We start from the raw sequence: 26,228 nt of genomic DNA, 5'->3' as shown, positions 1-26,228 counted from the left end.
AGCAGTGGTAAAATGCCCAGAGGTCAAAAGCCAACAACAACAGATCAGAAAAAAATAGGAGGAAGGAGGCAAAAAGTTTGGGGATGACCCTGTCAAAAAGCCATGTCCAACATGACCCCCTACCAGCCTAAAGCCAGGGGAGAACAATCACTATCCTGATGTACTTCCCTGTTTGAGGCGACAGAACAAGGACCCAGGCCCACAACAGCAGGGGCATGCTCCAGTTCTTCGCCTTCCTGACTCCAATTGGATCCCCCTGTCCATACTCTCAGGGCCCACTAAGCCAACCCATGGGGAACCTTTCTCCTTACCTGCGGATCCCATCTGTGCAGCACCTAACCTTACTTTGCTCACAGATGTATCCCAGGAGCAGGATAGTACCACCAGGACCAACACAGTGGTGTTGCCCACTCTACCCTCGGGGTGTGACACTTGTCCCCTCCCCAGGGATAACTCTGTCCACCCGGACAGCAAGCCACAGTGGTTACTGACAGCTGCCAGGGATGAGAGCCAGGCCCCAGGCCTCTCAAAGCTCTCCCAACGCTGTGGAGAGTGGGGGGCGGTAGCCCCAGGTGCTGGGCACCCTTTAACCACTCTCCCTTCCACCAGGTCAGGGATGACAGCCTGAACCTGGTCCTCCCCTCTGGGGCTCTGTACCCTCCCTCCTGGAGCGGTACCCCCAGAGTCCAACATGGTCAGGGTGCTTATAGAAGTTGCCCTGTACCATTCCTCCACCAGTGCAGGGCTGTTAACCTGCAACTGGCCCTCCAACCTGGGGTCTGTACCTTCAGGTTGGACTAGGGCTCGGGGTGAGGCTTCCCTCCCCCTGCCCTCCCTTCTGGGGTCCAGCACCCTCCAACTAGGAGTGGCCTCCTCAGAAGACAACATGGTAGGGGCACTGTTATCAGTAGCCCCTCGCTCCAGGTCCGGGGACACACCCTGAACCTGGTCTTCCAGCCCAGGGTCTGTACCCTCAGACTGGATCACTGCCTGGCAAACCAGGACTTTCTGGGAGGCACACCTACCCCCCACCAGGTCAGAGTTTAACCTCTGCACCTGACCATTCAACCCAGAGTCACCACCCTGAGGTTGAACAATTGCCTGGCATGCCAGGACTTCCTGGGGGGGCACACCTACCCCCCACCGGGTCAGAGTTTAACCTCTGAACCGGGTTCTCCAACCCAGGGTCACCACCCTGAGGTTGAACAATTGCCTGGCATGCCAGGACTTTCTGGGGGGCACACCTACCCCCCACCGGGTCAGAGTTTAACCTCTGAACCCGGTTATCCAACCCAGAGTCAACACCCTGAGGTTGGACAACTGCCTGGCACACCAGGACTTTCTGGGGGGCACACCTACCGCCCCACCGGGTCAGAGTTTAACCTCTGAACCTGGTTCTCCAACCCAGGGTCACCACCCTGAGGTTGGGCAATTGCCTGGCACCCCAGGGCTTTCTGGGGGGCACACCTACCCCCCACCAGGTCAGAGTTTAACCTCTGAACCTGGCCATCCAACCCAGAGTCACCACCCTGAGGTTGAATCTTTGCCTGGCATGCCAGGGCTTCCTGGGGGCACACTCACCCCCCACAAGGGACACACCATCCCCAAGGGCCACACAAGAGTCTGGTTGGCGCAGGTCTCCTGACCTCTGCCCATCCGGCAGAGTCTGGGTCTCCCCCAAACCAGAAACGGTTTCACCTGGGTCATTCCTGGGGGGCTCTGCTCTCAGAGCTGACCCCTGACTCTCCAGGTCCTCCACTGGGGTCCGCAACCCCCTCTCAACCCTATGTCTGGACTTCTGCACCCCCTCACTAGGAGTGGTACTGCCAGACACCAGAACTGTTGGGGGGGTGACTGTAGCCAGCATCCCAAGTTCTTCTGACACTGCGGGGATTCCCTCAACAGGTGGCCCTACGGTACAGGCTAGGCTCTGGGACCTACCTGGGACACTACAATCCTCTCCCACCTCACTTGGTTGGGAAACACCTAGACCACTCCCTTCAGGAGCACCCCTAAATGCCTCCTCAGACTCTCTGGTACTCACCCAGAAGTCGGCCTCCATTGTAAGCTCCTTGGGGTCAGAGAACTCACACTCCACCTGGTGTTGGCATAGCTCTGGAAAATAAGGACCAGACATATGCTCTCCAGCAATTACATCACTCTGCCCTTCACATGTATTAACCACAGTACCCTTCACCCAACCATCCAGTGACTCAACCTTGAAAAAGCACTCTACATCACCCTTCTGAGACTGGTGAGACAGTATCTGACTGTCCCTGACACTCAACCCACACTCTTCTGGATGTCTCTATTAGGGACTTATAAGTAAATTAAATAGCCAATCATGGATAAACCAATCAATAGTACAATTTACACAGAGAGCATATGCACTTTAGAACTGGTTAGCAGTGGTAAAGTGTCCAGAGGTCAAAAGCCAACAACAACAGGTCAGAAAAAAATAGGAGGAAGGAGGCAAAATGTTTGGGGATGACCCTGTCAAAAAGCCAGGTCCAACACATGTGGAACGTCCTAAATTATGCAAGTCAGGTGTCTCGACCATTCTCTTTCCCTATTATTAAGAGCAAAGCTGACATCTGATTCCAACAGAGTTTTGGGGTCTACAAAAGATGGCCATGATGTGGGTTTTAGAGGAGATGGATATGGTTCAATTATTGATGCAAGACATCCTCATAATCAGACTGAATAGATTCCTCTGATGCTGTAGGAAAGTACCATCTTGCCTGGCATGTTACCCTCATATTTCACTGTATATATGTTGTTTTAGTCTATGTGTCACTGGGACCCTGCCAGGCAGGGCCCCAGTGCTCATAAGTATGTGCCCTGTATATTTTCCCTGTGTGATGCCTAACTGTCTCACTGAGGCTCTGCTAACCAGAACCTCAGTGGTTATGCTCTCTCTGCTTTCCAAATTTGTCACTAACAGGCTAGTGACTAAATTTACCAATTCACATTGGCATACTGGTACACCTAGTATATGGTACTGAGGTACCCAGGGTATTGGGGTTCCAGGAGATCCCTATAGGCTGCAGCATTTCTTTTGCCACCCATAGGGAGCTCTGACAATTCTTACACAGGCCTGCCAGTGCAGCCTGAGTGAAAAAACGTCCACGTTATTTCACAGCCATTTAACACTGCACTTAAATAACTTATAAGTCACCTATATGTCTAACCTTCACCTGGTGAAGGTTGGGTGCAAAGTTACTTAGTGTGAGGGCACCCTGGCACTAGCCAAGGTGCCCCCACATTGTTCAGGGCAAATTCCCCGGACTTTGTGAGTGCGGGGACACCATTACACACGTGCACTGTACATAGGTCACTACCTATGTACAGCGTCACAATGGTAACTCCGAACATGGCCATGTAACATGTCTAAGATCATGGAATTGTCACCCCATTGGGGGGACAATTCCATGATCCCACGAGTCTCTAGCACAGAACCCGGGTACTGCCAAACTGCCTTTCCAGGGTCTCCACTGCAGCTGCTGCCAACCCCTCAGACAGGTTTCTGCCCTCCTGGGGTCCAGGCAGCCCTGGCCCAGGAAGGCAGAACAAAGGACTTCCTCTGAGAGAGGGTGTTACACCCTCTCCCTTTGGAAATAGGTGTGAAGGCTGGGGAGGAGTAGCCTCCCCCAGCCTCTGGAAATGCTTTGATGGGCACAGATGGTGCCCATCTCTGCATAAGCCAGTCTACACCGGTTCAGGGATCCCCCAGCCCTGCTCTGGCGCGAAACTGGACAAAGGAAAGGGGAGTGACCACTCCCCTGACCTGCACCTCCCAGGGGAGGTGCCCAGAGCTCCTCCAGTGTGTCCCAGACCTCTGCCATCTTGGAAACAGAGGTGTTTGTGGCACACTGGACTGCTCTGAGTGGCAAGTGCCAGCAGGTGACGTCAGACGCTCCTTCTGATTGGCTCTTACCTCTCTTGATAGCCAATCCTCCTTTCCTGGCTATTTAGGGTCTCTGCTTTGGGGATCTCACCAGATAACGAATGCAAGGGCTCATCAGAGTTCCTCTGCATCTCCCTCTTCACCTTCTGCCAAAGGATCGACCGCTGACTGCTCAGGACGCCTGCAAAACTGCAACAAAGTAGCAAGATGACTACTAGCAACCTTGTATCGCTTCATCCTGCCGGCTTTCTCTACTGTTTCCAGGTGGTGCATGCTCTGGGGGTAGCCTGCCTCCTCTCTGCACCAGGAGCTCTGAAGAAATCGCCAGTGGGTCGACAGAATCTTCCCCCTGCAACCGCAGGCAACAAAAGACTGCATCACCGGTCCTCTGGGTCCCCTCTCAGCATGACAAGCGTGGTCCCTGGAACTCAGCAACTCTGTCCAAGTGACTCCCACAGTCCAGTGACTCTTCAGTCCAAGTTTGGTGGAGGTAAGTCCTTGCCTCCCCACACTAGACTGCATTGCTGGGTACGGCGTGATTTGCAGCTGCTCCGGCTCCTGTGCACTCTTCCAGGATTTCCTTTGTGCACAGCCAAGCCTGGGTCCCCGACACTCTAACCTGCAGTGCACAACCTTCTGAGTTGTCCTCCAGCATCGTGGGACTCCCTTTTGTGACTTCGGGTGGACTCTGGTTCACTTTTCTTCTAAGTGCCTGTTCAGGTACTTCTGCGGGTGCGGTCTGCTTCTATGAGGGCTCCCTACATTGCTGGGCGCCTCCTCTGTCTCCTCACCCAAGTGGCGACATCCTGGTCCCTCCTGGGCCACAGCAGCATCCAAAATCCCTAACGACGACCCTTGCAGCTAGCAAGGCTTGTTTGCGGTCTTTCTGTGTGGGAACACCTCTGCAAGCTTCTTCACGACGTGGGACATCCATCCTCCAAAAGGGAAGTTCCTAGTCCTCTTCGTTCTTGCAGAACACCAAGCTTCTTCCAACAGGTGGCAGCTTCCTTGCACCCTCAGCTGGCATTTACTGGGCTCCTGCCCACTCTCGACACTGTCGCAACTCTTGGACTTGGTCCCCTTGTCTTACAGGTACTCAGGTCCGGAAATCCACTGTTGTTGCATTGCTGGTGTTTGTTCTTCCTGCAGAATCCCCCTATCACGACTTCTGTGCTCTCTGGGGGTTGTAGGTGCACTTTACACCTACTTTTCAGGGTCTTGGGGTGGGCTATTTTTCTAACCCTCACTGTTTTCTTACAGTCCCAGCGACCCTCTACAAGCTCACATAGGTTTGGGGTCCATTCGTGGTTCGCACTCCACTTTTGGAGTATATGGTTTGTGTTGCCCGTATACCTATGTGCTCCTATTGCAATCTACTGTAACTTTGCATTGCTTGCATTACTTCCTTTTGCTATTATCTGCATAATTTTGGTTTCTGTACATATATCTTGTGTATAGATCTTATCCTCATACTGAGGGTACTCACTGAGATACTTTTGGCATATTGTCATAAAAATAAAGTACCTTTATTTTTAGTATATCTGTGTATTGTGTTTTCTTATGATATTGTGCATATGACACCAGTGGTATAGTAGGAGCTTTACATGTCTCCTAGTTCAGCCTAAGCTGCTTTGCCATAGCTACCTTCTTTCAGCCTAAGCTGCTAGAAACACCTCTTCTACACTAATAAGGGATAACTGGACCTGGCACAAGGTGTAAGTACCTCTGGTACCCACTACAAGCCAGGCCTGCCTCCTACATTGGTGGCAGCGGTGGGATAAGTACTTGTAACTACTTACCACTTTGTCATTGTGTACTTTTCATAAGAGAATAATATACAAAACAAGTTCAGTGTATGTACACCTAACGAAAAAGTTTTGCTTTTCTCCTCTTAAACTTTTACAAAGTTCTGAAAAGTTTCTATAAACTTCTGAAAGTTTCTAAAAAGTTTGAAAACGTTTTTTCTCTGTTTTTTAGAAAGTTCTGAAACTTTTTCTCTCTTATCACTGTCTCTAAACCTTCTTCTATCATGTCTGATGTAGAGTCTGCTCTTAAAATGGTCAATACTACCTATGACAATTTAAATTACAGGAGCCTAAGGAGTCTCTGCTTAGATAGAGGTTTAGTGATAGGAAAGAACCCCACAAAAGAGTTTCTATATAACATGCTGATTGTGAATGATGAGTCCCAAGCAGGCACTTCAAATGAGAAGTTAATAGATGGCTCCCATTCTGACTCAGGGGATCACCTTGAGGGAGGTGGGGAGGGTTCTGTTCCAAATCTGCCCCTTAGCAGACCACATAGCAATGCTGGTAGTAATAGAAGCTCCCTTCGTAGTAGGGGTGTTTTTATTCCTGGAGGCCAGGTTGTTAGAGTCCAGTCAGTTAGGGACAGATCTCCCTCTGTTGTTTCCAATTTATCTTCTGTGTCCAAGCATTACCAACCCACCCACCCTGAAGACAACATGTTAGAAAGGGAAATCAAAAAGTTGAGAGTGGAAGAGACCAGACTGAAGCTTAAACAGCAACAGCTGGCTCTAGACAGGTAATCCCTAGACCTGGAGAAGGAGTGACAGGGATTGGGGTTTGGACCCCATGGTGGCAGCAATAGTAGTATTCCTGATAGTAATCCTGTTAGAGAGCATGGTTCCAGGAATCTGCACAAGATAGTCCCCCCTTACAAGGAGGGGGGTGACATCAACAAGTGGTTTGCTGCACTTGAGGGCCTGTATGGTACAGGGGGTCCCTCAAAGGCAGTGGGCTGCTATATTGTGGCTATCTTTCAATGGAAAGGGTAGGGATAGGCTCCTTACTGTTAGAGAAAGTGATGCTAACAATTTTGCAGTTTTGAAGGATGCACTCTTGGATGGGGTTGGCTTAACCACTGAACAGAACAGGATTAAGTTCAGAGACACCAGAAAAGAGTCCTCACAAGACTGGATGGACTTTGTTGACTGTTCAGTGAAGGCCTTGGAGGGGTGGTTACATGGCAGTAAAGTTTCTGACTATAAAAGCCTGTATAATCTTATTCTGAGAGAGCATATTCTGAATAACTGTGTATCTGACTTGTTACACCAATATCTAGTGGACTCAGATCTGACCTCTCCCCAAGAATTGGGAAAGAAGGCAGACACATGGGTCAGAACAAGAGTGAACAGAAAAGTTCATACAGGGGGTGACAAGGATGGTAAGTCTTCTGACAAGGGTGGGGACAAAAGTAAAACTGAGTCTTCATCAGGCCCACAAAAATCCTCTGTTGGGGGTGGTGGGTCCAAATCCTCTTCAAATCAAGTTAAAAAGCCTTGGTGTTATTTGTGTAAAGTCAAAGGCCATTGGACAACTGATGCCAGTTGTCCAAAGAAAAAACACCAAACCTCCCACTACCACAACCCCTACTGCAAACTCTAGTGCCCCTAGTAATAGCAGTGGTGGTGGGAGCAAACCCACTAATAGCCAATCCAAGGGAGTAGCTGGGCTCACTTTTGGTAATTTAGCTGGGGATGGTCTTGTTAGGGAGACCACAGAGGCTGTGTTAGTCTCTGAAGGTGCCATTGATTTGGCCACCTTGGTTGCTTGTCCCCTTAATATGGATAAGTACAAGCAACTTCCCCTAATAAATGGTGTTGAGGTTCAGGCCTACAGGGACACAGGTGCCAGTGTTACCATGGTAATAGAGAAACTGGTACACCCTGAACAACACCTACTTGGTCACCAGTACCAAGTGACAGATGCTCATAACAACACTCTTAGCCACCCCATGGCTGTTGTGAATCTCAACTTGGGGGGTGGGGGGCTTACTGGTCCAAAGAAAGTTGTGGTTGCTTCAGATTTACCTGTAGACTGTCTACTAGGAAATGATTTAGAGACATCAGCTTGGGAAGAAGTGGAGTTGGAGGCTCATGCAGCAATGCTGGGCATTCCTGGGAATATTTTTGCTTTGACAAGGGCTCAGGCCAAAAAGCAAAAAGGACAGGGTAACTTGGATCCTGGAACAATGGACCAAGTGCTCCCTAAAGCTAGGGGTAGAAAGGGTAAATCCCTACCCACTATCCCTCCCTCTACAGATGATTCTCCTTCTGAGGAAGAAGAATTTCCTCCCTATGCAGAACCTTCACCAGATGAGCTGGCAGCAGACACTGCTGAGCTTTTGGGTGGAGGGGGGCCTGCCAGGAAAGAGCTGAGTGTGGCACAGTAATCCTGTCCCACATTAAAGGGACTCAGACAGTAAGCTGTCAAGCAGCAAAATGGGGATGTCAGTGACTCACATAGAGTTTACTGGGAGGACAACCTCTTGTACACAGAGGCAAGGGACCCAAAACCTGGAGCAGCCAGGAGATTGGTCATTCCCATGCAGTACAGAGAGTTCCTCCTAACTCTGGCACATGACATTCCTTTGGCTGGGCATTTGGGCCAGATCAAAACATGGGAAAGGCTTGTCCCCCTGTTTCACTGGCCTAGGATGTCAGAGGACACAAAAGATTGTTGTAAGTCTTGTGTGACCTGCCAAGCCAGTGGCAAGACTGGTGGCACACCAAAGGCTCCCCTTATTCCACTACTTGTGGTTGGGGTCCCCTTTGAAAGGGTAGGGGTTGACATAGTTGGCCCCCTTGACCCTCCTACTGCTTCAGGCAATAGGTTTATCTTGGTGGTTGTGGACCATGCCACAAGATATCCTGAAGCAACTCCTCTAAGGACCACTACAGCTCCTGCAGTGGCAAAGGCCCTCCTGGGAATCTTTTCCAGGGTGGTTTTACCAAAAGAGGTTGTATCAGACAGGGGTAGCAACTTTATGTCTGCATACTTGAAGGCTATGTGGAAGGAATGTGGTGTAACATACAAATTCACCACTCCTTATCATCCACAGACTAATGGACTGGTAGAGAGGTTTAATAAAACTCTCAAAGGTATGATAATGGGACTCCCTAAAAAACTCAGGAGGAGATGGGATGTCCTGTTACCTTGCCTCCTTTTTGCTTACAGGGAGGTACCCCAGAAAGGAGTGGGCTTCAGCCCCTTTGAACTCCTATTTGGACACCCTGTAAGAGGTCCACTAACACTTGTAAAGGAGGATTGGGAACAACCTTTAAAAGCTCCCAAACAGGACATAGTGGACTAAGTACTTGGCCTAAGATCCAGAATGGCTGAGTACATGAAAAAAGGCCAGTAAAAACCTTCAGGCCAGCCAAGAGCTCCAAAAGCAATGAAGCAATGGCATGGCCAGAAGGCTGTTCTGATTCAGTAGCAACCAGGACAGAAGATGTGGGTATTGGAGCCTGTGGCCCCAAGAGCACTCCAAGATAAATGGAGTGGACCCCACATAATTGTTGAAAAGAAGGGTGAAGTCACCTACTTAGTTGACTTAGGCACTGCCAGGAGTCCCCTTAGGGCTGATCTCACCCTGCTCATGGCAACAGATGAAGGACAGGAAGAAGAGAGTGACCCTCTCCCTGATCTCTTCTCCTCCACTGAAGAGGATGCTTTAGTGGAGGGAGTAGTTTTAGCAGATTTTCTGACTGCAGAACAGAAAGACAACTGCATAAATCTCCTTGGACAATTTTCAGAACTCTTTTCAACTGTGCCAGGCACCACATCTTGGTGTGAACACACAATTGATACTGGAGACAGCTTGCCTGTCAAAAGTAAAATCTATAGGCAGCCTGACCATGTCAGGGACTGCATAAAACAAGAGGTTCAGAAAATGCTTGATCTAGGAGTGGTTGAACCTTCTGAAAGCCCATGGGCGAGTCTTGTGGTGCTTGTACCAAAGACTCACTCAAAAGATGGAAAAATGGAGATGAGGTTTTGTGTAGATTACAGAGGTCTCAACCAGGTAACAAAAACTGATGCTCACCCTATACCCAGGGCAGATGAGCTCATAGATACACTGGCATCTGCCAAGTATCTAAGCACCTTTGATTTGACTGCAGGGTATTGGCAGATCAAATTGGCTGAGGATGCTAAACCTAAAACTGCATTTTTAACTATAGGAGGGCACTACCAATTTACAGTGATGCCCTTTGGGTTGAAAAAATGCACCTGCCACTTTTCAGAGGTTGGTGAACACAGTCCTGCAAGGGTTGGAGGCTTTTAGTGCAGCATATCTAGATGATATAGCCGTCTTTAGCTCCACCTGGGATGAGCACCTGGTCCACCTTTGGAAAGTTTTGGAGGCCCTGCAAAAGGCAGGCCTCACTATCAAGGCCTCAAAGTGCCAGATAGGGCAGGGAAAGGTGGCTTATCTGGGACACCTGGTAGGTGGAGAACAGATTGCACCAATTCAGGTGAAAATCCAGACAATCATAGATTGGGTTCCCCCTACAACACAGACCCAGGTGAGAGCCTTCCTAGGCCTAACTGGGTATTACAGGAGATTTATTAAAAACTATGGCTCCATAGCAGCCCCACTTAATGATCTCACCAGTAAAAAGATGCCTAAAAAGGTTTTGTGGACAGCTAGCTGTCAGAAAGCTTTTGAGGAGCTCAAACAGGCCATGTGCACTGCACCGGTCCTAAAAAGCCCATGTTACTCCAAGAAATTCATTGTTCAAACTGATGCATCTGAATTGGGGGTAGGGGCAGTCTTATCACAACTGAATTCTGAGGGCCAGGATCAACCAGTTGCTTTTATCAGCAGAAGGTTGACCCCTAGGGAAAAGCGTTGGTCTGCCATATATAGAGGGAGGCCTTTGCTGTGGTCTGGGCACTGAAGAAGTTGAGGCCATACCTGTTTGGCACTCACTTCATTGTTCAGACAGACCACAAACCTCTACTTTGGCTAAAACAATTGTTGAGGTGGTCCATATCTCTACAGGGAATGGACTATACAGTGGAACATAGACCTGGGAGTACCCACTCCAATGCAGATGGATTCTCCAGATATTTCCACTTAGACAATGAAGACTCATCAGGTCATAGCTAGTCTTATTGTCCTTCGTTTGGGGGGGGGGTTGTGTAGGAAAGTACCATCTTGCCTGGCATGTTACCCCCTTATTTCACTGTGTATATGTTGTTTTAGTCTATGTGTCACTGGGACCCTGCCAGACAGGGCCCCAGTGCTCATAATTATGTGCCCTGTATGTGTTCCCTGTGTGATGCCTAACTGTCTCACTGAGGCTCTGCTAACCAGAACCTCAGTGGTTATCCTCTCTCTGCTTTCCAAATTTGTCACGAACAGGCTAGTGACTAAATTTACCAATTCACATTGGCATACCGGTACACCCATATAATTCCCTAGTATATGGTACTGAGGTACCCAGGGTATTGGGGTTCCAGGAGATCCCTATGGGCTGCAGCATTTCTTTTGCCACCCATAGGGAGCTCTGACAATTCTTACACAGGCCTGCCAGTGCAGCCTGAGTGAAATAACAGCCACGTTATTTCACAGCCATTTACCACTGCACTTAAGTAACTTATAAGCCACCTATATGTCTAACCTTCACCTGGTGAAGGTTGGGTGCAAAGTTACTTAGTGTGAGGGCACCCTGGCACTAGCCAAGGTGCCCCCACATTGTTCAGGGCAAATTGCCCGGACTTTGTGAGTGCGGGGACACCATTACACACGTGCACTGTACATAGGTCACTACCTATGTACAGCGTCACAATGGTAACTCCGAACATGGCCATGTAACATGTCTAAGATCATGGAATTGTCACCCCATTGGGGGGACAATTCCATGATCCCCTGAGTCTCTAGCAGAGAACCCGGGTACTGCCAAACTGCCTTTCCGGGGTCTCCACTGCAGCTGCTGCCAACCCCTCAGACAGGTTTCTGCCCTCCTGGGGTCCAGGCAGCCCTGGCCCAGGAAGGCAGAACAAAGGACTTCCTCTGAGAGAGGTGTAACACCCTCTCCCTTTGGAAATAGGTGTGAAGGCTGGGGAGGAGTAGCCTCCCCCAGCCTCTGGAAATACTTTGATGGGCACAGATGGTGCCCATCTCTGCATAAGCCAGTCTACACCGGTTCAGGGATTCCCCCAGCCCTGCTCTGGCGCAAAACTGGACAAAGGAAAGGGGAGTGACCACTCCCCTGACCTGCACCTCCCAGGGGAGGTGCCCAGAGCTCCTCCAGTGTGTCCCAGACCTCTGCCATCTTGGAAACAGAGGTGTTTATGGCACACTGGACTGCTCTGAGTGGCAAGTGCCAGCAGGTGACGTCAGAGCCTCCTTCTGATAGGCTCTTACCTCTCTTGGTAGCCAATCCTCCTTCCTAGGTAGCCAAACCTCCTTTTCTGGCTATTTAGGGTCTCTGCTTTGGGGATCTCACCAGATAACAATTGCAAGAGCTCATCAGAGTTCCTCTGCATCTCCCTCGTCACCTTCTGCCAAAGGATCGACCGCTGACTGCTCAGGACGCCTGCAAAACCGCAACTAAGTAGCAAGACGACTACTAGCAACCTTGTATCGCTTCACCCTGCCGGCTTTCTCAACTGTTTCCAGGTGGTGCATGCTCTGGGGGTAGCCTGCCTCCTCTCTGCACCAGGAGCTCTGAAGAAATCTCCCGTGGGTCGACAGAATCTTCCCCCTGCACCCGCAGGCAACAAAAGACTGCATCACCGGTCCTCTGGGTCCCCTCTCAGCACGACGAGCATGGTCCCTGGAACTCAGCAACTCTGTCCAAGTGACTCCCACAGTGCAGTGACTCTTCAGTCCAAGTTTGGTGGAGGTAAGTCCTTTCCTCCCCACGCTAGACTGCATTGCTGGGTACTGCGTGATTTGTAGCTGCTCCGGCTCCTGTGCACTCTTCCAGGATTTCCTTCGTGCACAGCCAAGCCTGGGTCCCCGACACTCTAACCTGCAGTGCACAACCTTCTGAGTTGTCCTCCGGAGTCGTGGGACTCTCTTTTGTGACTTCAGGTGGACTCCAGTTCACTTTTCTTCTAAGTGCCTGTTCAGGTACTTCTGCAGGTGCTGTCTGCTTCTGTGAGGGCTCCCTATGTTGCTGGGCGCCCCCTCTGGCTCCTCATCCAAGTGGCGACATCCTGGTCCCTCCTGGGCCACAGCAGCATCCAAAATCCCTAACGACGACCCTTGCAGCTAGCAAGGCTTGTTTGCGGTCTTTCTGCGTGGGAACACCACTGCAAGCTTCTTCACGACGTGGGACATCCATCCTCCAAAGGGGAAGTTCCTAGTCCTCTTCGTTCTTGCAGAACACCAAGCTTCTTCCAACAGGTGGCAGCTTCCTTGCACCCTCAGCTGGCATTTCCTGGACTCCTGCCCACTCTCGTCACTGTCACGACTCTTGGACTTGGTCCCCTTGTCTTACAGGTACTCAGGTCCGGAAATCCACTGTTGTTGCATTGCTGGTGTTTGTTCTTCCTGCAGAATCCCCCTATCACGACTTCTGTGCTCTCTGGGGGTTGTAGATGAACTTTCCACCTACTTTTCAGGGTCTTGGGGTGGGCTATTTTTCTAACCCTCACTGTTTTCTTACAGTCCCAGCGACCCTCTACAAGCTCACATAGGTTTGTGGTCCATTCGTGGTTCGCATTCCACTTTTGGAATATGGTTTTGGTTGCCCCTATACCTATGTGCTCCTATTGCAATCTACTGTAACTTTACATTGCTTGCATTACTTCCTTTTGCTATTATCTGCATAATTTTGGTTTCTGTACATATATCTTGTGTATATATCTTATCCTCATACTGAGGGTACTCACTGAGATACTTTTTGCATATGGTCATAAAAATAAAGTACGTGTATTTTTAGTATATCTGTGTATTGTGTTTTCTTATGATATTGTGAATATGACACCAGTGGTATAATAGGAGCTTTACATGTCTCCTAGTTCAGCCTAAGCTGCTTTGCCATAGCTACCTTCTATCAGCCTAAGCTGCTAGAAACACCTCTTCTACACTAATAAGGGATAACTGGACCTGGCACAAGGTGTAAGTACTCTCGTACCCATTACAAGCCAGGCCAGCCTCCTACAGATGCCACCAAGGAGGGGTTCTGGGGTACTGTGTGTCGATAAAAACCATAGCTGAAAGACTATATTTTGAAGTTAAACCTGTCTGAGGGGTTGGCAGCAGCAGCTGCAGTGAAACCCCGGGAAAGGTAGTTTGGCAGTACCCGGGTCTGTGCTAGAGACTCGGGGGATCATGGAATTGTCTCCCCAATGCCAGAATGGCATTGGGGTGACAATTCCATGATCTTAGACATGTTACATGGCCATGTTCGGAGTTACCATTGTGACGCTATACATATGTAGTGACATATGTATAGTGCACGCGTGTAATGGTGTCCCCGCACTCACAAAGTCCGGGGAATTTGCCCTGAACAATGTGGGGGCACCTTGGCTAGTGCCAGGGTGCCCACACACTAAGTAACTTAGCACCCAACCTTTACCAGGTAAAGGTTAGACATATAGGTGACTTATAAGTTACTTAAGTGCAGTGGTAAATGGCTGTGAAATAACGTGGACGTTATTTCACTCAGGCTGCACTGGCAGGCCTGTGTAAGAATTGTCAGCGCTCCCTATGGGTGGCAAAAGAAACGCTGCGGCCCATAGGGATCTCCTGGAACCCCAATACCCTGGGTACCTCAGTACCATATACTAGGGAATTATGAGGGTGTTCCAGTATGCCAATGCGAATTGGTGAAATTGGTCACTAGCCTGTTAGTGACAATTTGTACAGAGAGAGCATAACCACTGAGGTTCTGGTTAGCAGACCCCCAGTGAGACAGTTAGGCATCACACAGGGAACACATACATATAGGTCACAAACTTATGAGCACTGGGGTCCTGACTAGCAGGGTCCCAGTGACACATAACAAACATACTGAAAACATAGGGTTTTCACTATGAGCACTGGGCCCTGGCTAGCAGGATCCCAGTGAGACAGTGAAAACAGCCTGACATACACTCACAAACAGGCCAAAAGTGGGGGTAACAAGGATAGAAAGAGGCTACTTTCTCACACTGAGGAGGAGAATAAATCTGTTTGTTACATAGACGAGGCCAAGGAAGTAGTAAGCTTTGGACAGCATGCAAATGGCATTCAAGAGGAGCCTCTTGGGAGATGTGTTGTGTTATATAGATTTGTAGAGTGCACAGTCACCCAGCAGGGTAGCCTGGCGCTGAGCAGGTGTGAGTCTAGCCAAACCTATGGTCTAGTGGGACTACTCTAAAAGCCAGGTCTTCAAGCTTCTTGCGGAATTCAAGAAGTGAGGAGGCCCTTATGAGTAGCTACAGGTCGTTTCATGATTTAAGAGCGATGTAGGAGAAGGCTCTACCGCCAGATCTGGTTTTCCATATGTGTGGGATGTGTGCACAAGCAAGAGTCCGGATGAGTGAAGGTGTCTGAAAGGTTTGTGAAAGCAGATGAGACTGCTGAGGTATGCTGCCCCAGTGTTATGTAGTTCCTTGAAATTGTGGGTGAGGAGTTTGAATTGTGCTAATATGTCTATGGGGAGTAATTGGAGCTCCTTCAGGTGTAGTGTGATGCGAGTGCAGCGTGGAAGGTTGAGTGTGATTTTGGCTGCCGAGTTCTGAACGGTCTGCACCCTTTGGCAAATTTTTTGTTGATCCTGTTATAGAGGGTGTTCCCGTAGTCCAGCTTGTGTGCGACAAGGGTATGTGTAACCGTTTCCAGGGTTCTAACCATTTGAAAATCTTCCTTAGCATCCTTAGGGTATGGAAGCACAAGGCACTGACAACGTTGACTTGGGCGGTCATGTTGTGTTTGCTGTCGATGATGACCCTGAGGTTCTTGGCATGGGTGGTGTGTGTTGGTCCTAGCTATGCTGACCACCCGGTGGAGCCCTACAGTGAAGTGTTCTTCCCGAAGATCGCAATTTCAGTCTTTTTGGCGTTCAGCTTCAGACAGTTGTTTTCATCCAGTGGGAGATTTCAGTCATGCAGGTATTGAAGTTGTTCCAGGTAGTGGGCATCTTGTCCATGAGGGAGGGAATGAGCTGTATACTGTCAGCAAAGGAGATGTTGATGTTGTGAAAGTGGATGATGCTGGCTAGAGAGATCATGCATGTGGAACTTCGCAACTGAGATCACAGGCGAAGATGTATGATGCCAGGCTAACTGACTCGGTCCTGACGGGGTCCTTCCAGTCAGGAAGGAGCAGAGCCATTGGAGTGCATGTCCTTGGATTCTGAAGTCTGTAGCTGGTGAGCATTAAGGGGTCAGCGGAGGATTTCTTCAGCACTGGGAGGACAGTTGAATGTTTCCAAGGATCTGAGAAGGTTGCAGCAGAGGTGGAGACATTCAGAATGGGTGCATGGCGGAGATGGTTTGCAGTTCTCTGGCGAAGGTGTTTTAGAGGGCAGGGGTCTGATGGGGCCTGAGTGGATGGACTTCATGGTGGAGGTGGTGTGATGACCGGCCATGTGGTTAGTACTGGTTCTTTGGATAAGGTCTGTCAGGTCTAGTTGCAGTCTGAAGTTATTGTACATGGTGGTGATTTTTTTGCTGAACTGCGAGATTGTTGCAGAGATTCTGTGAAGGGGTGGTCGAGTTGGAGGTAGCGCACTGGTGATGTGAAATTTTATTCTCACTGGTATCCTAAAATTCACATAATAAAGAAGCCTCCCACAAGGCGACCTACTCTGGGAGTGGCCACTCTAATCACATCACCTCTATACTGATCTCCCAGAGTTGGATGTCTGTTGAGGGGGGATCTGTATACAAATCTGCATGTCTAATCACTACTTGGCTAGGGAATTGAAGAATTCAGGGGGACCCTGGGAAATTGCGCAGCTTCAGCAGTACTCCTCAAGATCTGCACATTCAACAAAAAAGTACTTGTAATCAGTAATTCCCGAGTTGTGTACCCAAAGTTTGCAACTCTTTATCCCCTCCACACATACTCTTCACTCCTTTAAAAAAAACGACAAAGGTGAAATAATTGTTTCTAAAGTCACCTATTTTAACCGTCACTCCAAAAACCCACTCCTGCCACCATTTTCTCTGAATGGTCTCACATAGCACCGGGATAACGCTTATGGAATTTATTACCAGCTTCTCTACTAGTCACTCTGATGTGATCAGGAGCACTTACCAGATAAGCCTGGCTGCTGCCACATCCGTATTACTGGTTTGCACATGGGGACACACCACCGACCCCTACTACAGGATTTTCTATTTTTATTTTTAGTTACATTACCTCTACCATAATGCTTAATTAATCCTTACCCTTAACTTATTTATATCAAATTACCTTTAGTGATTTAATCTCACACAATATAGATTTGGTGATGGGTTGACATATAATGTAATAGACTAGATTTAATACATCATATTTAAACCAGACACACTGAAATTCTACATGTTTTGTCTATACAATGATGTCCTCTATCTAGCCATGCCAGAAACACTATGGGCTTGATTACAACTTTGGCGGAGGGGGTTAATCTGTCCCAAACGTGACTGATATCCTGCCCGCCGTATTACGAGTCCATTATATCCTATGGAACTCGTAATACGGTGGGCGGGATATCCGTCACATCTGGGAGGAATTAACCGCCTCCGCCAAAGCTGTAATCAGGCACATAGTGTTTATGCATTTTATGTAGCACGAACATAAAATACAAGTACTCTGAAATATTTGATAGTCTGGTGTGCTTTCTTCTTCATAATATCTAACCTGAATCAAGACTACTATGGGAGGAGCCGAACCTGGGCCTGACTTTCCATGTAGGTTCTAGCAGGTATTTATATATATTGTACATTTCGTTTGGCTATTTGTATGGCCATTTGTGCATACTTATGTCAGAAATAACTATCTTCCCACAGGTGCTGTACATAAGAAGGAATGTCTAATATAACTACACAAATAATTGTTCTTGCTGAAAATGCATATGCAGCAAATATGGTGCTCTGATGATCTTATGTCCTTGCACACTATAATAAAATAAAATGAACAATGAGAAAATATACAGAAGTCAGGCTGGGGAGGGAATTGGTTTGGCCTTGACAGGTTCATATACCCTGCCCAGAAACAAACTCATTGAAGGGGCGCTACGGTTTCAGTGAAAAGTGTCACATTATTCCTATACAGACCGGATGCAAGGGAAACAGTATTGAATACTGGAAGTGGTTTGTGTAGAACTGTTAAAAACACCCTGTCCAATATAATTACCTTTCCCTTAGACCACCCCATCTTTTCCAACATCTTCTGACCAAATTTCGATTCATCTTTACTCCAGGCAGTGTTACGGGGATCCACAGACCATTTCTGTTTTCTACGGGCTGCAAAAATAAATAAATAAATAAATACATAAACATGAGGAAATATTACTCTTCATTTAGCCTTGACAGGTATGGATCGGGTGACAGAAGAGAAGAGTTCTTAAAAAGGCCAGGACGTTGCAGTTAACAACACATACCCCACCTGATTTTTAGAGGCTTTCATTTTTTGTTAATATAATGCATGAATAACTGCAGGTTTTCCATGATTTTAGCAGTTTCCATTTTTTCAAGGAAAAGTACATTAATAACACTTCACCCCTCATTTGTAAGGGATTCGTTATGATTCAGCTGCAGTGCCGGTATCCTGCATCGTGTAGCTCCTGCTTCTGGATAAGACTATACAAACAAGGGCAACTGCTTGTCAAAAAAGCCCTGGGGAAAAGAAGCTAAAATAATCATATAATAATGGTTATAAAGCTGATAATGAATCTATTTAACAAATAAATTCAAATGAAGCATAATAAATACTATTTCAGTGCTCTTAATACTTTCAATTTAATCTTGCTAAATTAACTAAACGTAATTATTGTATTTACCATGAAAACATGCTTGCAGATCTTCCAATCCTTTTGTCTATTTACATAAATAAACATACATAAATAAACATACATAAAATGACACTGGTGCTTGAATTATGCTGGATTACTCTTCTAACAAGCATTGGCATAGCCAATTGCTCTCGACTTTGGGACCTTGTAAGTGTTTAGTCATGCAGCACATCATCCTGGTTGGTTAAATTATAGCTTAATTCCAGAAAATGCTTAAGGCTATATCAAGCTCAACATGGATCCACTCATTAAAAAAAGAATACAAAACTGCACACAAAATAAAAGGTATATGCCAAATTGCAGGCACATGACGTGTGAAGCAAACTAAACAAGTGGCATTTGTGTGCTTAGAAGAGCGAAACCAGAATTTACCTTAAACTCCAGCTCCTCTAGCTCTAAACAAATTAAACATCACTTACATGTGCAGAAAAGGCAACCCACATAGATTTGTAGAGTGCACAGTCACCCAGCAGGGTAGCCTGGCGCTGAGCAGGTGTGAGTCTAGCCAAACCTATGGTCTAGTGGGACTACTCTAAAAGCCAGGTCTTCAAGCTTCTTGCGGAATTCAAGAAGTGAGGAGGCCCTTATGAGTAGCTACAGGTCGTTTCATGATTTAAGAGCGATGTAGGAGATGGCTCTACCGCCAGATCTGGTTTTCCATATGTGTGGGATGTGTGCACAAGCAAGAGTCCGGATGAGTGAAGGTGTCTGAAAGGTTTGTGAAAGCAGATGAGACTGCTGAGGTATGCTGCCCCAGTGTTATGCAGTTCCTTGAAATTGTGGGTGAGGAGTTTGAATTGTGCTAATTTGTCTATGGGGAGTAATTGGAGCTCCTTCAGCGTGGTCTGAAATGACTGCAAACTTCAAGACATGAAGCCACCAGTCACAACAAGGCAGATGTCTCGCTTGAAATGCGACATGGTTTTCAAACATTTGAACTACACACAGGCAAAACAAGCATTTGCAATGCACTAGAGTCTCGCATTTTTCCGAGTTACAGCTATTAGCAGTTGTAAACTCCCAACCGGATTTTTTTTTCCACATTGAAAGAAAAAAAAAAAAGCGATTGCGCTGCTACAGTTCACTCGCAATGAAATCTATCGGCAAAAGTCCAATTATCGCAAAAGCGCAATTAAGTATGTAACAGGGTCGATGTTATGCAAAGCGCTCGACTTCTGCCAAGCGAGATCGCACTGCAAACTAAAGATAAAAAGGAGTCCCCAAACCTGATGGGAAACAGCGAGCCTCACATGTTTTCAGTACTTGGTCGCTGCGCTCGAGGAGGGCTAACCACCGGAAAAGGCATGATGTATGCATGCCTTCAACTAATGAAAGCAAGCAGATTTCAACAGGCTAGCCCACGAACCAATGAAAGACACTGACGTGACATGGACGGGGCTCCGAGCCCTTTTCTAACTCCTATAGCGTCTCGCAAGCGAAACATGTGCAAGCGACGGAGACTCGACCCTAAAAACTGTGAAGAAGTGATAAACAAGGCATCACGTACCAATGGCATAAGAGCTTGAGATCAGTGATGTACTCACTGGTGGTTCACCACACTTCTTGTGTGGTAGTTGTTACAACATTTTAAATTTAATTAAGCGACACCTTGCCTTAAAAAAAAGCATTATGACATGGCCCCCCATTAGCGAATTCGAAAGGAAAAAAATGCCACAGGGTGCTCATTGGGGCAGTTTTGATGACATACTGTATAAGTGTTTTTCAAAGTATGGGAGGCTGCATGGATCTGAGCTTGCTGCAGGCAATATTTGTTTTAATATTAGGTTAATCAATTGGAAAAAGTATACTATACAACAGGTCCACAAACAGCCCAAAACACGGCCCACACAATGATCTATTAGATCAGCCGTTTAGACACTGCCTGATTGCCCATTAAGCAGTCTGATGTTTGCGGAGCTTGTTACACACAATGGAAAGAGGAGCTCGGAGCCCCTGGTGAGAAAGTGGTAAGAGATTCGGTAGATCGAAACCACAGTGATGGTCAACGTGAGGACTTGTGACAAATGGACAGACAAAGTTCTACTTGCGGTACAAGGATAATATGTGTGGTCACATAGACAGATAGCTTGGCTGTCATTGGAGGGCATGGATCCATTGTGTGGAGTAGTTTGTGGCGCATGGATCCATGGTGTGAGATGCTTTGGTGTCAGTGCTGTCAGTGCACAGTGCTAGGGACCCAGGGAGAGATGATAGGAAGTAGCTTTCAAATCCATTGTAGACTTCTCCCTTCAGAGTCATCTATCTGTCGTCTAAGCACCAAAACAGAGAAGCCTACAAATACCGCAGTGGCTGCCTGCAAAGCTCTTCCATTTCTTCTTCGTTGATACTCCCTCTGCCCGCCGTCTCAGCTTTCTGCCACACCATACATGACCCTCAAGCTCTTAAACACAATGACACTCTTTCAATTCCATCAGCTTAATGTCAGGATTGATGTCAGCGCCTTGAAGCAGCCCTGGCATGCATAGGCACTATTCCGACAAGTTATATAACAAATTAAAAAAATAAAAATAAAATAAAACACAGTACAACAATAAACTGACTCAGATGCAGCCCCTCTGTTTTAGAAGTGCTTGTTGTTGAGGCAGCAGTTCAAGGGGATGACCCATCCCTTCATTTTATTGGACACGATGGGGTTAACCTATGCTTAACGCGGCTGGGCCTGTACTTGAAAGCAAAAGCGTGGTCCAGCCTTTCAGAGGAGGCTTGGTTGGAAAAGAAAAAAAAAAAAAAGAAAAAAAAAAAAAACGATTCAGCAACTGAGTCTGAATAATAATGAAATGGCACCAAAGTGTCAAAAAACAGAAGTGTAGGAAGTTGGTTCTGTATATACTATCTCAAAGTGAGAGATAGTGTGCACAGAGTCCAAGGGTTCCCCTTAGAGGTTGATAGTGGCAAAATTAGATAATTCTAATGCTCTATTTTGTGGTAGTGTGGTCAAGCAGTAGGCTTATCAGAGGGTAGTGTTAAGTATTTGTTGTACACACACAGGCAATACATAAGGAACACACACTCAGCGACTTAACTCCAGGCCAATAGTTTTTATATAGAAAAATATATTGTCTTAATTTATTTTAGAACCACAAGATTCGAGGTAACTACATAAAATGCAAGGTACTCCACACAGGTAAGTAGGGAACTTTGAATTAAAGCAGTAGTACACACGGTATAGGTTAAAATGGCTATTTTAAAAGTGGACACAGTGCAAAAATCAACAGTTCCTGGGGGAGTTAAGTTTGGTTAGGTTTTGCAGGTAAGTAAAGAACTTACACAGTCAGTCTCCTGGGCACAGGCAGCCCCAAAACCACTGCACCAGCAACACAGGGCCAGTCAGGTGCAGAGGTCAAAGGAGGGCCCAAAACACACAGGCGTCTATGAAGAACAGGGGTTTGCTATAGGAAGCAATGGAGGGACCCAGGAATGACTTAGGCGATGCAGGCAGGGCACAGGGGGCTTCTCGGGCCAGCCACCAACTGGGCGAGGAAGAGGGCCGCCTGCTGGTCACTCCTGCACTGGAGGTTGGTTCCTCTTGGTCTTGGGGACTGCGGGTGCAGTGCTTGGTCCAGGCGTCGGGTTTCTTGTTACCAGGCAGTCGCGGTCAGGGGGAGCCTCTTGAACTTCTCTGCAGATGTCGCTGTGGAGGTGCAGGGGGGTTGACTCAGGTTACTCACGTCGTCGCAGTCACTTGGGAGTCCTCTCTGCAGTGTTAGTTCTCTGGAGCTCGAGCCGGGGGCGTCAGGTGCAGAGTGAGAAGTCTCACGCTTCCGGCGGGAAGGGAGAGTTCTTTCAAAAGTTGTTTTAAAGTTGCAAAGTTGTTGCAGGTTTTGAACAGTGCCGCTGTTCTCGGGAGTTTCTTGGTCCTTTAGGTTCAGGGCAGTCCTCTGCATCCTCAGAGGTTACTGGTCCCTGTCGGATACGTCTCTGTGCAGGTTCTTGGGAGTCTGGAGACAGGCCAGTAGGGCTGGGGCCAAGTCAGCTGTCGTCTCCATCATCTCTGCGGGGCTTTCAGGTCAGCAGTCTTTCTTTCTTCAGGTTGCAGGAATCTGATTTCCTGGGTTCAGAGTCGCCCCTAATTACTGAATTTAGGAGTGTGTTTAGGTCTGGAGGGCCGTAGTCAATGGCTACTGTCCTTGAGGGTGGCTACACCCTCCTTGTACCTCCTCCCTGAGGGGGGGAGGTGGGGCACATCCCTATTCCTATTTGGGAATCCTCCAAAACCAAGATGGAGGATTTCTAAAGGCAGGGGTCACCTAAGCTCATGGCACCTTAGGGGCTGTCCTGACTGGTGGGTGACTCCTTGTTTTTCTCATTATATCCTCTGGACTTGTGGCCAAAAGTGGGGCCTGTGTTCAGGGAGCAGGCATCTCCACTAGCTGGAGTGCTCTGGGCATTACAACATGAAGCCTGAGCCTTGAGGCTCACTGCTAGGTGTTACCGTTTCTGCAGGGGGGAGGTGTTAAGCACCTCCCCCCAGTGCAGGCTTTGTTTCTGGCCTCAGAGAGCACAAAGGCTCTCACCCCAGGGGGTCCGAAACTCATCTCAGTGGCAGGCTGGGACAGACAAGTCAGTCCTACACTGAAGGATTGGGTAAAATACAGGGGGCATCTTCTAAGATGCCCTCTGTGTGCATTTTGTAATAAATCCAACACTGGCATCAGTGTGGGATTATTATTCTGAGAAGTTGATACCAAACTTCCCAGTATTCAGTGTAGCCATTATGGAGCTGTGGAGTTCGTTTTGACCAACTCCCAGAAGATATACTTAATATGCCCACACTGTACTTACAATATCTAAGATTAGACTTGGACACTGTATGGGCATATTGCTCATGCAGCTATGCCCTCACCTGTGGTACAGTGCACAATGCCTTAGGGCTGTAAGGCCTGCTAGAGGGGTGACTTACCTATGCCACAGGCAGTATTTTGTGTGCATGGCATCCTAAGGGGGATGCCATGTCCACTTTGCCTTTTTCTCCTCACCAACACACACAATCTGCAATGGCAGTGTGCATGTGTTAGGTAAGGGGTCCCTTAGGGTGGCACAACACATGCTGCTTCCCTTGCGGACCTTCCCTGGTCAGAGGGCCCTTGGTACCACTAGTACCTTTTACAAGGGACTTATCTCTGTGCCAGGGGTGTGCCAATTGTGGAAACAATGGTACATTTTTAGTGAAAGAACAGTGGTGCTGGGGCCTGGTTAGCAGGGTCCCAGCACACTTCTTAGTCAAGTCAGCATCAATATCGGGCAAAAAGTGGGGGGTAACTCCAACAGGGAGCCATTTTCCTACAACAAGTGCTTGTGTATTTTCCAAATAAATATTTTTAATGGGAAAAATTAAACAGCAATGGAGTGTCAACAAGCACACGTGTTTGGAAGTAAGATATTTGTGACTGTTGAATTAAGTTCAGTTTAAATATAATCACTTTGCTGATTACGCATTGTAACAAACTGAGTCAGAGGCTCGGGGGGAAAAAATGCATCAACGAAGAATGTACAGAGCCAGAGGTGTGTGTGGAGTGGGGGGGGGGAGAAGGTCAATAACAGAGTGAAGAAAAACAAAACAGCAACAACCTGTAATAAAAACACTCTAAGGGGTGTTTGTTTTTAGGACGGAAAGCAGGCAAAGGCAACGATTACCACTACAAAGGCAAAATTGGACATTTCAAAAACACAGACAGAAAGTAACAAACAAATAGTGTGTGCACACAAACAAATATACAAAAAAGAGGAAGGCTACAAGACACACAAAGGAGGGACCAACAACATAGATTAGTGAAACAGAAGCAAGCATTCCTAAAAGACACAGAAAGGAACAAATGAGAAGCAATGAGTGTGCTGAAAGCCCCCCCCGAGTAGATACGGCATGTCTTGAAGGAACAGCACATGCGCTGCCTTGAAGGAACAGCACATGCGCTGCCTTGAAGGAACAGCACATGCGCTGCCTAGGCAAGACCTCAAAATAAATATATATATATATATATATATATATATATATATATATATATATATATATATATATATATGGAGAGAGAGAGAGAGATCATATAATTTTCTCCACATGTCCTATTGATTTATTGGTTTAGCATTCTGCCTCCAATAGAGTGCTTCTATTGCAATACATGAGGAACTCACACATTAGAAAAGTACAATCAATCATCACTTTTGGTCACATTCAACTTGTGATCTTATATGTGTACACAATGCTTTTTTTTCACAGCAGAAGGCATATGTTTTATTAAAGTATGTGTCAGGTTTAACCGTGAGCCTAACACTAGCAAAGCATCCTAATATATTTTTGTTACACATTGTGACTGTCTGACCCCAGGATTGCCATCCCATAGCAATCCAGAATGGGCTTGGTAATTTATTTCACTCTTCTGATGGTTTTGTTGCAGTGCCGCAAGGTCCATTTACTTATTTTATTATTTTCATCTGCAGGGTAATCAAGCATTTATTATAGTCCTGCTTTTGTTTCTATTTCATATAGACATGAAGGCAGAACATAAATGAAGGTTACCTTTCTATCCAATATTCAATTCACAGAAACAAACATAAGAATAGAATAAAGGCTCAACTGGTATCTAACGTTCAGTTCATTGAGTCAGAGAGTAAGGCATCATTCATTATAGCTGTGTTTTCACATCTCTCTAAATTATTCACGGTAAGGGGAGGGTCTTATTCAGAAACCGTTTCAGCCACTACACATCCTTATGCACCTCTCTTGCCACCTTCCACAGACTTTGGGTTCAGCTGCAAAGCTCTGGCACTGAACAATAGGGCTCCCTATCTTGTAAGAGGGAATTGTTAATTAAGAACAATATACATCTATTTTCGTTGTATAAAATATTTTTTCTTCAAAAATACTACAAAGTGTCTATTTCATCAAGTGCACAAAAATCTTGCTATCAACTACAATATATATGCCAGAGGCCCAGTAATAAAGAGTAAAATCTTTTGTAAATGACAGATTGATTAGTGTCAAGCTTAATAGACAAAACATTAGAGTTAATGTGGATAACATCTAAAGCAAGTTTTTCTCCTTATCTCAAATATGGCAAAACGTTTTTTTTTCAGAATTGATGGAAAAAGTCTAATTAGTGGAGTAACTGCCTCAATGGTGCATCTGACATCTACAGATTGCATTCACATCAAGTAAGCACCATGGGGCTACATTGGTTCATTTATTATTTTAAACATCCATCTGGTCATTGGTGAGCAGCATAGTTCAACTACTCATACCCAACACAGGAAAGAAACATTCATATCCCCTTCGCTGCCAGGCCTTTTCCCCCTCCTGTGCCGAGCCCTAGGCCCTCATAACTTTTTGTTCACATAAGCTACCCACGCCAAATTTGTGTCCTTTTTCCAACATCCTAGGGATTCTAGAGGTACCCAGACTTTGTGGGTTCCCCAGAAGGAGGCCATGAAATTAGCCAAAATACAGTGAAAATTTCGTTTTTTTTAAAAACAAATGGGAGAAAGGGGCTGCAAAAGAAGGCTTGTGTTTTTTTTCCCTGAAAATGGCATCAACAAAGGGTTTGCAGTGCTAAAATCACC

At 46.9% G+C, this 26,228-nt stretch overlaps 1 protein-coding gene across 1 annotated transcript in view; it reads right to left on the bottom strand.

Moving 5' to 3' along the window:
- The window catches only part of PINX1 (PIN2 (TERF1) interacting telomerase inhibitor 1), a 456,732-nt gene that overhangs the window by 393,334 nt on the left and 37,170 nt on the right, over positions 1 to 26,228 (bottom strand). The window contains exon 2 of the mRNA XM_069236164.1: positions 17,996 to 18,105. Within this exon, the coding sequence (XP_069092265.1) occupies positions 17,996 to 18,105 (110 nt within the window). The remainder of the gene's footprint in view (positions 1 to 17,995; positions 18,106 to 26,228) is intronic.

Source organism: Pleurodeles waltl, chromosome 5, assembly GCF_031143425.1.
Source record: "Pleurodeles waltl isolate 20211129_DDA chromosome 5, aPleWal1.hap1.20221129, whole genome shotgun sequence".
Classification (NCBI taxonomy): Eukaryota; Metazoa; Chordata; class Amphibia; order Caudata; family Salamandridae; genus Pleurodeles; species Pleurodeles waltl.
This window is presented reverse-complemented; position numbering and strand designations above follow the sequence as displayed.